Below are 15,000 nucleotides of genomic sequence, written 5' to 3' on the forward strand. Positions count from 1 at the left end.
ATGTGTCTGTTCCTCTATAAACCAGGCTGTTCCAAATGTGTCTGTTCCTCTATAAACCAGACTGTTCTAAATGTGTCTGTTCCACTATAAACCAGGCTGTTCATCTATAAACCAGGCTGTTCCACTATAAACCAGGCTGTTCCACTATAAACCAGGCTGTTCTAAATGTGTGTTCCTCTATAAACCAGACTGTTCTAAATGTGTCTGTTCCTCTATAAACCAGGCTGTTCTAAATGTGTCTGTTCCTCTATAAATCCGGCTGTTCCTCTATAAACCAGACTGTTCTAAATGTGTCTGTTCCTCTATAAACCAAACTGTTCCTCTATAAACCAGGCTGTTCCTCTATAAACCAGGCTGTTCCTCTATAAACCAGGCTGTTCTTCTATAAACCAGTCTGTTCTAAATGTGTCTGTTCCTCTATAAACCAGACTGTTCTAAATGTGTCTGTTCCTCTATAAACCAGGCTGTTCCACTATAAACCAGGCTGTTCCTCTATAAACCAGGCTGTTCCTCTATAAACCAGGCTGTTCCTCTATAAACCAGGCTGTTCCACTATAAACCAGGCTGTTCCTCTATAAACCAGGCTGTTCTAAATGTGTGTTCCTCTATAAACCAGGCTGTTCTAAATGTGTCTGTTCCTCTATAAACCAGGCTGTTCCAAATGTGTCTGTTCCTCTATAAACCAGACTGTTCTAAATGTGTCTGTTCCTCTATAAACCAGGCTGTTATTAAATGTGTCTGTTCCTCTATAAACCAGGCTGTTCTAAATGTGTCTGTTCCTCTATAAACCAGGCTGTTATTAAATGTGTCTGTTCCTCTATAAACCAGACTGTTCTAAATGTGTCTGTGCCTCTATAAACCAGGCTGTACCTCTATAAACCAGACTGTTCTAAATGTGTCTGTTCCTCTATAAACCAGGCTGTTCCTCTATAAACCAGGCTGTTCTAAATGTGTCGGTTCCTCTATAAACCAGGCTGTTCCTCTATAAACCAGTCTGTTCTAAATGTGTCTGTTCCTCTATAAACCAGACTGTTCTAAATGTGTCTGTTCCTCTATAAACCAGACTGTTCTAAATGTGTCTGTTCCTCTATAAACCAGACTGTTCTAAATGTGTCTGTTCCTCTATAAACCAGGCTGTTATTAAATGTGTCTGTGCCTCTATAAACCAGACTGTTCTAAATGTGTCTGTTCCTCTATAAACCAGGCTGTTCTAAATGTGTCTGTTCCTCTATAAACCAGACTGTTCTAAATGTGTCTGTTCCTCTATAAACCAGACTGTTCCTCTATAAACCAGGCTGTTCTAAATGTGTCTGTTCCTCTATAAACCAGGCTGTTCTAAATGTGTCTGTTCCTCTATAAACCAGGCTGTTCCTCTATAAACCAGACTGTTCTAAATGTGTCTGTGCCTCTATAAACCAGACTGTTCTAAATGTGTCTGTTCCTCTATAAACCAGGCTGTTCCTCTATAAACCAGGCTGTTCTAAATGTGTGTTCCTCTATAAACCAGGCTGTTTTAAATGTGTCTGTTCCTCTATAAACCAGGCTGTTCCTCTATAAACCAGGCTGTTTTAAATGTGTCTGTTCCTCTATAAACCAGGCTGTTCTAAATGTGTATGTTCCTCTATAAACCAGGCTGTTCCTCTATAAACCAGGCTGTTCCTCTATAAACCAGGCTGTTCTAAATGTGTCTGTTCCTCTATAAACCAGGCTGTTCTAAATGTGTCTGTTCCTCTATAAACCAGGATGTTCCTCTATAAACCAGGCTGTTCTAAATGTGTCTGTTCCTCTATAAACCAGGCTGTTCTAAATGTGTCTGTTCCTCTATAAACCAGGCTGTTCCTCTATAAACCAGGCTGTTCTAAATGTGTCTGTTCCTCTATAAACCAGGCTGTTCCTCTATAAACCAGACTGTTCTAAATGTGTCTGTTCCTCTATAAACCAGGCTGTTATTAAATGTGTCTGTGCCTCTATAAACCAGACTGTTCTAAATGTGTCTGTTCCTCTATAAACCAGGCTGTTATTAAATGTGTCTGTTCCTCTATAAACCAGACTGTTCCTCTATAAACCAGACTGTTCTAAATGTGTCTGTTCCTCTATAAACCAGGCTGTTCTAAATGTGTCTGTTCCTCTATAAACCAGACTGTTCCTCTATAAACCAGGCTGTTCTAAATGTGTCTGTTCCTCTATAAACCAGGCTGTTCTAAATGTGTCTGTTCCTCTATAAACCAGACTGTTCCTCTATAAACCAGGCTGTTCTAAATGTGTCTGTTCCTCTATAAACCAGGCTGTTCTAAATGTGTCTGTTCCTCTATAAACCAGACTGTTCCTCTATAAACCAGACTGTTCTAAATGTGTCTGTTCCTCTATAAACCAGGCTGTTCTAAATGAGTCTGTTCCTCTATAAACCAGGCTGTTCTAAATGAGTCTGTTCCTCTATAAACCAGGCTGTTCCTCTATAAACCAGACTGTTCTAAATGTGTTTGTTCCTCTATAATCCAGGCTGTTATTAAATGTGTCTGTTCCTCTATAAACCAGGCTGTTCTTCTATAAACCAGTCTGTTCTAAATGTGTCTGTTCCTCTATAAACCAGACTGTTCTAAATGTGTCTGTTCCTCTATAAACCAGGCTGTTATTAAATGTGTCGGTTCCTCTATAAACCAGGCTGTTCCTCTATAAACCAGGCTGTTCTAAATGTGTCTGTTCCTCTATAAACCAGGCTGTTATTAAATGTGTCTGTTCCTCTATAAACCAGGCTGTTCCTCTATAAACCAGGCTGTTATTAAATGTGTCTGTTCCTCTATAAACCAGGCTGTACCTCTATAAACCAGACTGTTCTAAATGTGTCTGTTCCTCTATAAACCAGGCTGTTCCTCTATAAACCAGTCTGTTCTAAATGTGTCTGTTCCTCTATAAACCAGACTGTTCTAAATGTGTCTGTTCCTCTATAAACCAGGCTGTTCCTCTATAAACCAGGCTGTTCTAAATGTGTCTGTTCCTCTATAAACCAGACTGTTCTAAATGTGTCTGTTCCTCAATAAACCAGGCTGTTCCTCTATAAACCAGGCTGTTCCTCTATAAACCAGGCTGTTCCTCTATAAACCAGGCTGTTCTAAATGTGTCGGTGCCTCTATAAACCAGGCTGTTCCTCTATAAACCAGGCTGTTCTAAATGTGTCGGTGCCTCTATAAACCAGGCTGTTCTAAATGTGTCTGTGCCTCTATAAACCAGGCTGTTCCTCTATAAACCAGGCTGTTCTAAATGTGTCTGTTCCTCTATAAACCAGGCTGTTCTAAATGTGTCTGTTCCTCTATAAACCAGACTGTTCTAAATGTGTCTGTTCCTCTATAAACCAGGCTGTTCTAAATGTGTCTGTTCCTCTATAAACCAGGCTGTGCCTCTATAAACCAGGCTGTTCTAAATGTGTCTGTTCCTCTATAAACCAGACTGTTCTAAATGTGTCTGTTCCTCTATAAACCAGGCTGTTCCTCTATAAACCAGGCTGTTCTAAATGTGTCTGTTCCTCTATAAACCAGTCTGTTCCTCTATTGACCTGGCTGTTCCTCTATAGACCAGGCTGTTCCTCTATAAACCAGGCTGTTCTAAATGAGATAGAGGTTCAGTGCAGGTCGGGGTGGAGAGAGCTGTGTGTGTGTGTGAGGATATGTGGGTGTGATTAAGGATGGTGTGTGTGTGTGAAGATGTGAGAGAGAGGGTGTGTGTTTGCATGTCTGCGTCCATGGAGGAAGACCGGGAGAAGAAGCTACTCACGGGGTCCATAGAGTGGGGAAGGCTTCTCGTTCCTCCTGGCTGTACTCATTCAGTCTGCGAGGGATCTCTCTGGGCTGAGGCAGCTCCTCTGTCAGGTTCAGAAGGATGTCCTCAGGAAGATCCTGCCATACAATTACATACAACATAGTCATTTCATGGATCTGTATGGCACCTAGGCTCTAGCCAGGGACAGGAACACAGACTTAGGTCTGTAGGTGTCTTCACTTTTCAGAGAGGGAAAAAACACCTGGGTAAGAGAGAGGTGCAAGTCAAGGGAAAATAAGACTTTTATATTTATATACCGTATAAATGGGCAGAGAAGCTACAGTCAGACTAGACTTGTCTAAATGCTTTACCACAATGAAAACAAGTCAGACTTGTGTTTATTGGAAACAAGTCAGACTTGTGTTTATTGGAAACAAGTCAGACTTGTGTTTATTGGAAACAAGTCAGTCTTGTGTTTATTGGAAACAAGTCAGACTTGTGTTTATTGGAAACAAGTCAGACTTGTGTTATCGCTGATATTTCTGTTCTGCTTGTTCTTGGCTGAATATGTCGTCATTTAAAATGATGAAACAAATTTAATCAATCAAATCAACATGTCAAGACATATTCAGTCCACAACAGGGGAATAAAGAGCAGTTATTTTATCTTCAGGGAAGAGGTGTAGTGTGTGGCGTCATTCTTTTTACTAAAACTTGTCATTTCATTTTCACACATATTAGATGTCAAAGTCTTAAAAGACAAGTGTTACATCTTCAGGGAAGAGGTGTAGCCGTTGCATCATGGTCCTTCTGGAGAGGTTCCTAGGCAGCATCCCGTACACTGCCAGCTTTACTATCTGGAGGTAGAAGAAGAAAGAAGGAAGGAGAAGAAGGATCAATCATTGAACTCTGGATCCATCGATTGGATAGGCTACTCAGATTCAGTCCCTAATGGCACCTTAGCGCACTATATAGGGAATCCTATTGCACTATATAGGGAATCCTATTGCACTATATAGGGAATCCTATTACACTATATAGGGAATCCTATTGCACTATATAGGGAATCCTATTACACTATATAGGGAATCCTATTGCACTATATAGGGAATCCTATTGCACTATATAGGGAATCCTATTACACTATATAGGGAATCCTATTGCACTATATAGGGAATCCTATTGCACTATATAGGGAATCCTATTGCACTATATAGGGAATCCTATTGCACTATATAGGGAATCCTATTGCACTATATAGGGAATCCTATTGCACTATATAGGGAATCCTATTACACTATATAGGGAATCCTATTGCACTATATAGGGAATCCTATTGCACTATATAGGGAATCCTATTGCACTATATAGGGAATCCTATTGCACTATATAGGGAATCCTATTGCACTATATAGGGAATCCTATTGCACTATATAGGGAATCCTATTGCACTATATAGGGAATCCTATTGCACTATATAGGGAATCCTATTACACTATATAGGGAATCCTATTGCACTATATAGGGAATCCTATTGCACTATATAGGGAATCCTATTGCACTACATTTATTTTATTTCACCTTTATTTAACCAGGTAGACTAGTTGAGAACAAGTTGTCATTTACAATTGCGACCTGGCCAAGATAAAGCAAGCAGTTCGACATATACAACAACACAGAGTTACACATGGAGTAAAACAAACATACAGTCAATAATATAGTAGAAAAATAAGTCTATATACAATGTGAGCAAATGAGGTGAGATAAGGGAGGTAAAGGCAAAAAAGGCCATGTGGCAAAGTAAATACAATATAGTAAGTAAAACACTGGAATGGTAGATTTACAGTGGAAGAAAGTGCAAAGTAGAAATAGAAATAATGGGGTTCAAAGGAGCAAAATAAATAAATAAATACAGTAGGGGAAGAGGTAGTTGTTTGGGCTAAATTATAGATGGGCTATGTACAGGTGCAGTAATCTGTGAGCTGCTCTGACAGCTGGTGCTTAAAGCTAGTGAGGGAGATAAGTGTTTCCAGTTTCAGAGATTTTTGTAGTTCGTTCCAGTCATTGGCAGCAGAGAACTGGAAGGAGAGACGGCCAAAGGAGGAATTGGCTTTGGGGGTGACCAGAGAGATATACCTGCTGGAGAGCGTGCTACAGGTGGGTGCTGCTATGGTGACCAGCGAGCTGAGATAAGGGGGAACTTTACCTAGCAGGGTCTTGTAGATGACCTGGAGCCAGTGGGTTTGTATGAAGCGAGGGCCAGCCAACGAGAGCGTACAGGTCGCTGTGGTGGGTAGTATATGGGGCTTTGGTGACAAAACGGATGGCACTGTGATAGACTGCATCCAATTTATGGAGGCTATTTTGGAGGCTATTTTGTAAATGACATCGCCGAAGTCGAGGATCGGTAGGATGGTCAGTTTTACTAGGGTATATTTGGCAGCATGAGTGAAAGATGCTTTGTTGCGAAATAGGAAGCCAATTCTAGATTTAACTTTGGATTGGAGATGTTTGATGTGAGTCTGGAAGGAGAGTTTACAGTCTAACCAGACACCTAGGTATTTGTAGTTGTCCACATATTCTAAGTCAGAACCGTCCAGAGTAGTGATGCTGGACGGGCGGGCAGGTGCGGACAGCGATCGGTTGAAGAGCATGCATTTAGTTTTACTAGCATTTAAGAGCAGTTGGAGGCCACGGAAGGAGAGTTGTATGGCATTGAAGCTCGTCTGGAGGGTAGTTAACACAGTGTCCAAAGAAGGGCCAGAAGTATACAGAATGGTGTCGTCTGCGTAGAGGTGGATCAGAGACTCACCAGCAGCAACAGCGACATCATTGATGTATACAGAGAAAAGAGTCGGCCCAAGAATTGAACCCTGTGGCACCCCCATAGAGACTGCCAGAGGTCCGGACAACAGGCCCTCAGATTTGACACACTGAACTCTATCAGAGAAGTAGTTGGTGAACCAGACGAGGCAATCATTTGAGAAACCAAGGCTATTGAGTCTGCCAATGAGGATGTGGTGATTGACAGAGTCGAAAACCTTGGCCAGGTCGATGAATATGGTAGCACAGTATTGTTTCTTATCGATGGCTGTTAAGATATCGTTTAGGACCTTGAGCGTGGCTGAGGTATATAGGGAATCCTATTGCACTATATAGGGTATCCTAGCGCACTATGTAGGGAATCCTAGCGCACTATGTAGGGAGTCCTAGCGCACTATGTAGGGAGTCCTAGCGCACTATATAGGGAGTCCTAGCGCACTATGTAGGGAGTCCTAGCACACTATATAGGGTATCCTAGCGCACTATGTAGGGAGTCCTAGCGCACTATATAGGGTATCCTAGCGCACTATGTAGGGAGTCCTAGCGCACTATGTAGGGAGTCCTAGCGCACTATATAGGGAGTCCTAGCGCACTATATAGGGAGTCCTAGCGCACTATGTAGGGAGTCCTAGCGCACTATGTAGGGAGTCCTAGCACACTATATAGGGAATCCTAGCACACTAAATAGGGAATAGGGTGCCATTTGGGACACTAACACAGACATTTGATGTAAGACAGTTGGATCAGGGTTGTCATGGTTACAGCTCTGGAGAAGAGCAAGGTCGAGGTCCATCATTGACCCATCTTTAATATGTCTCCAGTGGTGACCAGTGGAGATCCTGTTAGGTCCAGACGGGTGTACTACTAAGCAGGATCAATGAGTTGTTAGCCAGCTAACTTCCCTCATTTGTTTTTAGAAAGATATGCTTGAAAATGGGCATGGTCTAATTTACCCAACAACCAAAAACACATATCTAAGTTTAGCTTTCTTAATGAAACAGAAAAACAATAGATATTTCTGGTTGTTTATCAACGTTAGCTGGTTAAATAATTGTTCTTCTTTGTACTATACCCCTCATGTCTGTTCTCTATGACCCTGTCCAGAAACAACCCCTCTATTCAGCCCTACCCCTAGAGACACTTGGGTGGATCTGAGAGAATGAGGTTTAAGCAATATGGTAATATCTCCACCTTACCCTCTCTAGATAGAAAGAGTACTGAGCAATCTCCCCTGTAGACGACTTTATAGACCCCTTTAATATTCTCCTACCATTTTAACAGGCTGGTTCTATTCCTCGTATCCCTCCCTCACTCTGTGGTGTGAAACATATTCAGTGTTTCTTGGAGCCAACTGGTAGCAAATCATTTAGGTCATATGAAAGAAATGGTGTTATCCTTGAACTAATACCCTGAATGCTCAGCACGGGGGAGGCAGGTAGCCTAGTGGTTAGAGCGTTGGGCCAGTAACCGAAAGGTTGCTGGATCGAATCCCTGAGCTGACAAGGTAAAAATCTGTTATTCTGCCCTGAACAAGGCAGTTAACCCACTGTTCCCTGGTAGGCCGTCATTGTAAATAAGAATTTGTTCTTAACCTCTATGGGCTAGGCGGGACGAATTCGTCCCACCTACGTAACAGCCACTTGAAGCCTGTGGCGCGATTTTCAAAACCTTAAAAATCCTATTACTTCAATTTCTCAAACATATGACTATTTTACAGCTATTTAAAGACAAGACTCTCGTTAATCTAACCACACTGTCCGATTTCAAAAAGGCTTTACAACGAAAGCAAAACATTAGATTATGTCAGCAGAGTACCAAGCCAGAAATAATCAGACACCCATTTTTCAAGCTAGCATATAATGTCACAAAAACCCAGAAGACAGCTAAATGCAGCACTAACCTTTGATGATCTTCATCAGATGACAACCCTAGGACATTATGTTATACAATACATGCATGTTTTGTTCAATCAAGTTCATATTTATATCAAAAACCAGCTTTTTACATTAGCATGTGACGTTCAGAACTAGCAAACTTCCGGGGAATTCGCTAACATTTTACTAAATTACTCACGATAAACGTTCACAAAAAGCATAACAATTATTTTAAGAATTATAGATACAGACCTCCTCTATGCACTCGATATGTCCGATTTTAAAATAGCTTTTTGGTGAAAGCACATTTCGCAATATTCTAAGTACATAGCCCAGGCATCATGGGCTAGCTATTTAGACACCCGGCAAGTTTAGCACTCACCATAATCATATTTACTATTATAAAAGTTTGATTACCTTTTGTTGTCTTCGTCAGAATGCACTCCCAGGACTGCTACTTCAATAACAAATGTTGGTTTGGTCCAAAATAATCCATCGTTATATCCGAATAGCGGCGTTTTGTTCGTGCGTTCCAGACACTATCCGAAATGGTAAAGAAGGGTCGTGCGCATGGCGCAATTCGTGACAAAAAAATTCGAAATATTCCATTACCGTACTTCGAAGCATGTCAACCACTGTTTAAAATCAATTTTTATGCCATTTTTCTCGTAGAAAAGCGATAATATTCCGACCGGGAATCTCCTTTTCGGCAAACAGAGGAAAAAATCACAAAGACGGGGGCGGTCAGGTCACGCGCCTAAGCCCAGAGTCCCTTGATCGGCCACTTGAGAAAGGCGATAATGTGTTTCAGCCTGGGGCTGGGATGACGACATTCAGGTTTTTCCCGGGCTCTGAGCACCTATGGACGACGTAGGAAGTGTCACGTTAGAGCAGAGATCCTTAGTAAAAGATAGAGATGGCAAAGAAGTTCCAGAAATGGTCAGACAGGCCACTTCCTGTAAAGGAATCTCTCAGGTTTTGACCTGCCATTTGAGTTCTGTTATACTCACAGACACCATTCAAACAGTTTTAGAAACTTTAGGGTGTTTTCTATCCATATGTAATAAGTATATGCATATTCTAGTTACTGGGTAGGAGTGGTAACCAGATTAAATCGGGTACGTTTTTTTATCCAGCCGTGTCAATACTGCCCCCTAGCCCTAACAGGTTAACTGACTTGCCTAGTTAAATAAAGGTTACATAAAAAGTGCCTCTGCCCCTCTGTCCCTCCCTCCTTCCATTGGCAAACCGACCATCAAAATGACATGTTATTCCTACATAACCGTCCACCACTCAAATCCATCCTCTGCAATAAGAATACCAAGTGAGGGGAAGAAAAATCCAAATGTCATAATGAAGTGAAAATCTCTTCATATTTGACTTTCTCTCATCTACCATTTCCAGCTTAATCCCTTCATACATATCTATCCCCTGTGAAAATTAGTCAGTCCTATTCCTGTTAAATGACGACCGTGGTGTGTGGAAGACGGATGTGTGTTGTATAGGGACACCATCCGTCACCACGGATACAGAAGGTGGATGTCACCCCAACGTGATCATTACCCACAATTACCTCTGATAGATTCTCCCCCCGCTGGAATAACTCAGCTAGAGACATGCATCCATCTCATTAATGGAGGTGTAACGTGCTAGAGGAGCCTGAGGAGGGCTGGAGACGGATGGAGAGAGAGGAGGGGAAGGGAGATGTAACTGGCTGGGGAGGAGCCTGAGGAGGGCTGGAGACGGATGGGGAGAGAGAGGAGGGGAAGGGAGATGTAACTGGCTGGGGAGGAGCCTGAGGAGGGCTGGAGACGGATGGAGAGAGAGGAGGGGAAGGGAGATGTAACTGGCTGGGGAGGAGCCTGAGGAGGGCTGGAGACGGATGGGGAGAGAGAGGAGGGGAAGGGAGATGTAACTGGCTGGGGAGGAGCCTGAGGAGGGCTGGAGACGGATGGGGAGAGAGAGGAGGGGAAGGGAGATGTAACTGGCTGGGGAGGAGCCTGAGGAGGGCTGGAGACGGATGGGGAGAGAGAGGAGGGGAAGGGAGATGTAACTGGCTGGGGAGGAGCCTGAGGAGGGCTGGAGACGGATGGGGAGAGAGAGGAGGGGAAGGGAGATGTAACTGGCTGGGGAGGAGCCTGAGGAGAGGGATGAGGACAGTTAGGGAGAGGTGGGCTGGGGGAGAGATTGCTCAGTGCTTCATTTCCTGTTTCCTGTTTCCGGTCACAACTTGCAGACTTGTTTACGCTGCTGTGCGTTTTGTTGCCGATCTTACTTTGCTACCTGACGGTTTTTTACTTTTTCATTACAGTATATTTTACATTTTTCCCTCACTCAACTTTTTTCATTCAACTTTTTCACCCCGGAGGTTTTATCTGGACATGGTTCGTCAGGACTTCAAACAGCCGAAGCTAAGTAACATTAACATGATGCCTTCTAATTGTAGTCGTTGTACTTATAATATACAGGAGAACGATCGCCTTACGGCAAGGATAGCTGTGCTGCAAGCCCAGCTTCAGACGCGATCGTTAGGCAAGGGCAATTTCAGTGTAGGAAAGGATGAAACAGCGTCTGTGCCACCAGTAAGTACAGATAGTAACGTTAGTATAAACCCCCTCGCACGGTCCCCGCAGCCGGACATCTTTCTCATGGCTTCTGGAGGGAAACGCTGTAGGAATGCTCAACCGGTGTCGCTTATTCAGCCGACAGAAACTTTCAACCGGTTCTCCCCATTAAGCGAGTCGGAGTCGGAGGCCGAGACTTCTCTGGTCTCTACTCCTCCCGTTGTGGGGTCTGAGACGCCGACGGCTCCCACCATTAGCTCTGACAAATTGAAAACCCTAGTCATTGGCGACTCCATTACCCGCAGTATTAGACTTAAAACTAATCATCCAGCGATCATACACTGTTTACCAGGGGGCAGGGCTACCGACGTTAAGGCTAATCTAAAGACGGTGCTGGCTAAAGCTAAAACTGGCGAGTGTAGAGAGTATAGAGATATTGTTATCCACGTCAGCACCAACGATGTTAGGATGAAACAGTCAGAGGTCACCAAGCGCAACATAGCTTCAGCGTGTAAATCAGCTAGAAAGATGTGTCGGCATCGATTAATTGTCTCTGGCCCCCTCCCAGTTAGGGGGAGTGATGAGCTCTACAGCAGAGTCTCACAACTCAATCGCTGGTTGAAAACTGTTTTCTGCCCCTCCCAAAATATAGAATTTGTAGATAATTGGCCCTCTTTCTGGGACTCACCCACAAACAGGACCAAGCCTGGCCTGTTGAGGAGTGACGGACTCCATCCTAGCTGGAGGGGTGCTCTCATCTTATCTACGAACATAGACAGGGCTCTAACTCCTCTAGCTCCACAATGAAATAGGGTGCAGGCCAGGCAGCAGGCTGTTAGCCAGCCTGCCAGCTTAGTGGAGTCTGCCACTAGCACAGTCAGCGTAGTCAGCTCAGCTTTCCCCATTGAGACCGTGTCTGTGCCTCGATCTAGGTTGGGCAAAATTAAAAATGGCGGTGTTCGCTTTAGCAATCTCACTAGTATAAAGACCTCCTCCATTCCTGCCATTATTGAAAGAGATGGTGATACCTCACATCTCAAAATTGGGTTACTTAATGTTAGATCCCTCACTTCCAAGGCAGTTATAGTCAATGAACTAATCACTGATAATAATCTTGATGTGATTGGCCTGACTGAAACATGGCTTAAGCCTGATGAATTTACTGTGTTAAATGAGGCCTCACCCCCTGGTTACACTAGTGACCATACCCCCCGTGCATCCGGCAAAGGCGGAGGTGTTGCTAACATTTACGATAGCAAATTTCAATTTACAAAAAAAAAAACAATGACGTTTTCGTCTTTTGAGCTTCTAGTCATGAAATCTATGCAGCCTACTCACTCACTTTTTATAGCTACTGTTTACAGGCCTCCTGGGCCATATGCAGTGTTCCTCACTGAGTTCCCTGAATTCCTATCGGATCTTGTAGTCATAGCAGATAATATTCTAATATTCAGACCCACTCCAAAAGGCTTTCGGAGCCATCATCGACTCAGTGGGTTTTGTCCAACATGTCTCTGGACCTACTCACTGCCACAGTCATACTCTGGACCTAGTTTTGTCCCATGGAATAAATGTTGTGGATCTAAATGTTTTTCCTCATAATCCTGGACTATCGGACCACCATTTTATTACGTTTGCAATTGCAACAAATAATCTGCTCAGACCCCAACCAAGGAGCATTAAAAGTCGTGCTATAAATTCTCAGACAACCCAAAGATTCCTTGATGCCCTTCCAGACTGCCTCTGCCTACCCAAGGACGTCAGAGGACAAAAATCAGTTAACCACCTAACCGAGGAACTCAATTTAACCTTGCGCAATACCCTAGATGCAGTTGCACCCCTAAAAACTAAAAACATCTGTCATAAGAAACTAGCTCCCTGGTATACAGAAAATACACGAGCTCTGAAGCAAGCTTCCAGAAAATTGGAACGGAAATGGCGCCACACCAAACTGGAAGTCTTCCGACTAGCTTGGAAAGACAGTACCGTGCAGTATCGAAGAGCCCTCACTGCTGCTCGATCATCCTATTTTTCCAACTTAATTGAGGAAAATAGGAACAATCCAAAATTTCTTTTTGATACTGTCGCAAAGCTAACTAAAAAGCAGCCTTCGCAAATGGAGGATGGCTTTCACTTCAGCAGTAATAAATTTATGAACTTCTTTGAGGAAAAGATCATGATCATTAGAAAGCAAATTACAGACTCCTCTTTAAATCTGGGTATTCCTCCAAAGCTCCATTGTCCTGAGTCTACACAACTCTGCCAGGACCTAGGATCAAGGGAGATACTAAAGTGTTTTAGTACTATATCTCTTGACGCAGTGATGAAAATAATCATGGCCTCCAAACCCTCAAGCTGCATACTGGACCCTATTCCAACTAAACTACTGAAAGAGCTGCTTCCTGTGCTTGGCCCTCCTATGTTGAACATAATAAACGGCTCTCTATCCACCGGATGTGTACCAAGCTCACTAAAAGTGGCAGTAATAAAGCCTCTCTTGAAAAAGCCGAATCTTGATCCAGAAATTATAAAAAACTATCGGCCTATATCGAATCTTCCATTCCTCTCAAAAATTTTAGAAAAAGCTGTTGCACAGCAACTCACTGCCTTCCTGAAGACAAACAATGTATACGAAACGCTTCAGTCTGGTTTTAGACCCCATCATAGCACTGAGACTGCACTTGTGAAGGTGGTAAATGACCTTTTAATGACGTCAGACGGAGGCTCTGCATCTGTCCTCGTGCTCCTAGATCTTAGTGCCGCTTTTGATACCATCGATCACCACATTCTTTTGGAGAGATTGGAAACCCAAATAGGTCTACATGGACAAGTTCTGGCCTGGTTTAGATCTTATCTGTCGGAAAGATATCAGTTTGTCTTTGTGAATGGTTTGTCCTCTGACAAATCAATTGTAAATTTCGGTGTTCCTCAAGGTTCCGTTTTAGGACCACTATTGTTTTCACTATATATTTTACCTCTTGGGGATGTCATTCGAAAACATAATGTTAAATTTCACTGCTATGCGGACGACACACAGCTGTACATTTCAATGAAACATGGTGAAGCCCCAAAATTGCCCTCGCTAGAAGCCTGTGTTTCAGACATAAAGAAGTGGATGGCTGCAAACTTTCTACTTTTAAACTCGGACAAAACAGAGATGCTTGTTCTAGGTCCCAAGAAACAAAGAGATCTTCTGTTGAATCTGACAATTAATCTGGATGGTTGTACAGTCGTCTCAAATAAAACTGTGAAGGACCTCGGCGTTACTCTGGACCCTGATCTCTCTTTTGAAGAACATATCAAGACTGTTTCAAGGACAGCTTTTTTCCATCTACGTAACATTGCAAAAATCAGAAATGTTCTGTCCAAAAATGACGCAGAAAAATTAATCCATGCTTTTGTTACTTCTAGGCTGGACTACTGCAATGCTCTACTTTCCGGCTACCCGGATAAAGCACTAAATAAACTTCAGTTAGTGCTAAATACGGCTGCTAGAATCCTGACTAGAACCCAAAAATTTGATCATATTACTCCAGTGCTAGCCTCCCTACACTGGCTTCCTGTTAAGGCAAGGGCTGATTTCAAGGTTTTACTGCTAACCTACAAAGCATTACATGGGCTTGCTCCTACCTATCTTTCCGATTTGGTCCTGCCGTACATACCTACACGTACGCTACGGTCACAAGACGCAGGCCTCCTAATTGTCCCTAGAATTTCTAAGCAAACGGCTGGAGGTAGGGCTTTCTCCTATAGAGCTCCATTTTTATGGAATGTTCTGCCTACCAATGTGAGAGACGCAGACTCAGTCTCAACCTTTAAGTCTTTACTGAAGACTTATCTCTTCAGTAGGTCCTATGATTAAGTATAGTCTGGCCCAGGAGTGTGAAGGTGAATGGAAAGGCTGGAGCAACGAACCGCCCTTGCTGTCTCTGCCTTGCCGGTTCCCCTCTTTCCACTGGGATTCTCTGCCTCTAACCCTTTTACAGG

At 43.1% G+C, this 15,000-nt stretch overlaps 1 protein-coding gene across 2 annotated transcripts in view; it reads right to left on the bottom strand.

Annotated features, from left to right (window-relative positions):
* LOC106606163 (large ribosomal subunit protein uL13m) overlaps positions 1-15,000 on the bottom strand; it is a 39,171-nt gene that overhangs the window by 17,085 nt on the left and 7,086 nt on the right. The window contains exons 5-6 of one of the 2 annotated variants that reach the window (XM_082959267.1): positions 4,523-4,609; positions 3,769-3,890 (exon numbers count right to left, since the gene is read on the bottom strand). In XM_082959267.1, the coding sequence (XP_082815393.1) occupies positions 3,769-3,890; positions 4,523-4,609 (209 nt within the window). Of the gene's footprint in view, positions 1-3,764; positions 3,891-4,522; positions 4,610-15,000 lie in introns of those variants that run through there. The other variant, XM_082959271.1, reaches the window with a different exon arrangement.

This window comes from Salmo salar, chromosome 02 (genome assembly GCF_965601325.2).
Source record: "Salmo salar chromosome 02, fSalSal1, whole genome shotgun sequence".
NCBI classification, from domain to species: Eukaryota; Metazoa; Chordata; class Actinopteri; order Salmoniformes; family Salmonidae; genus Salmo; species Salmo salar.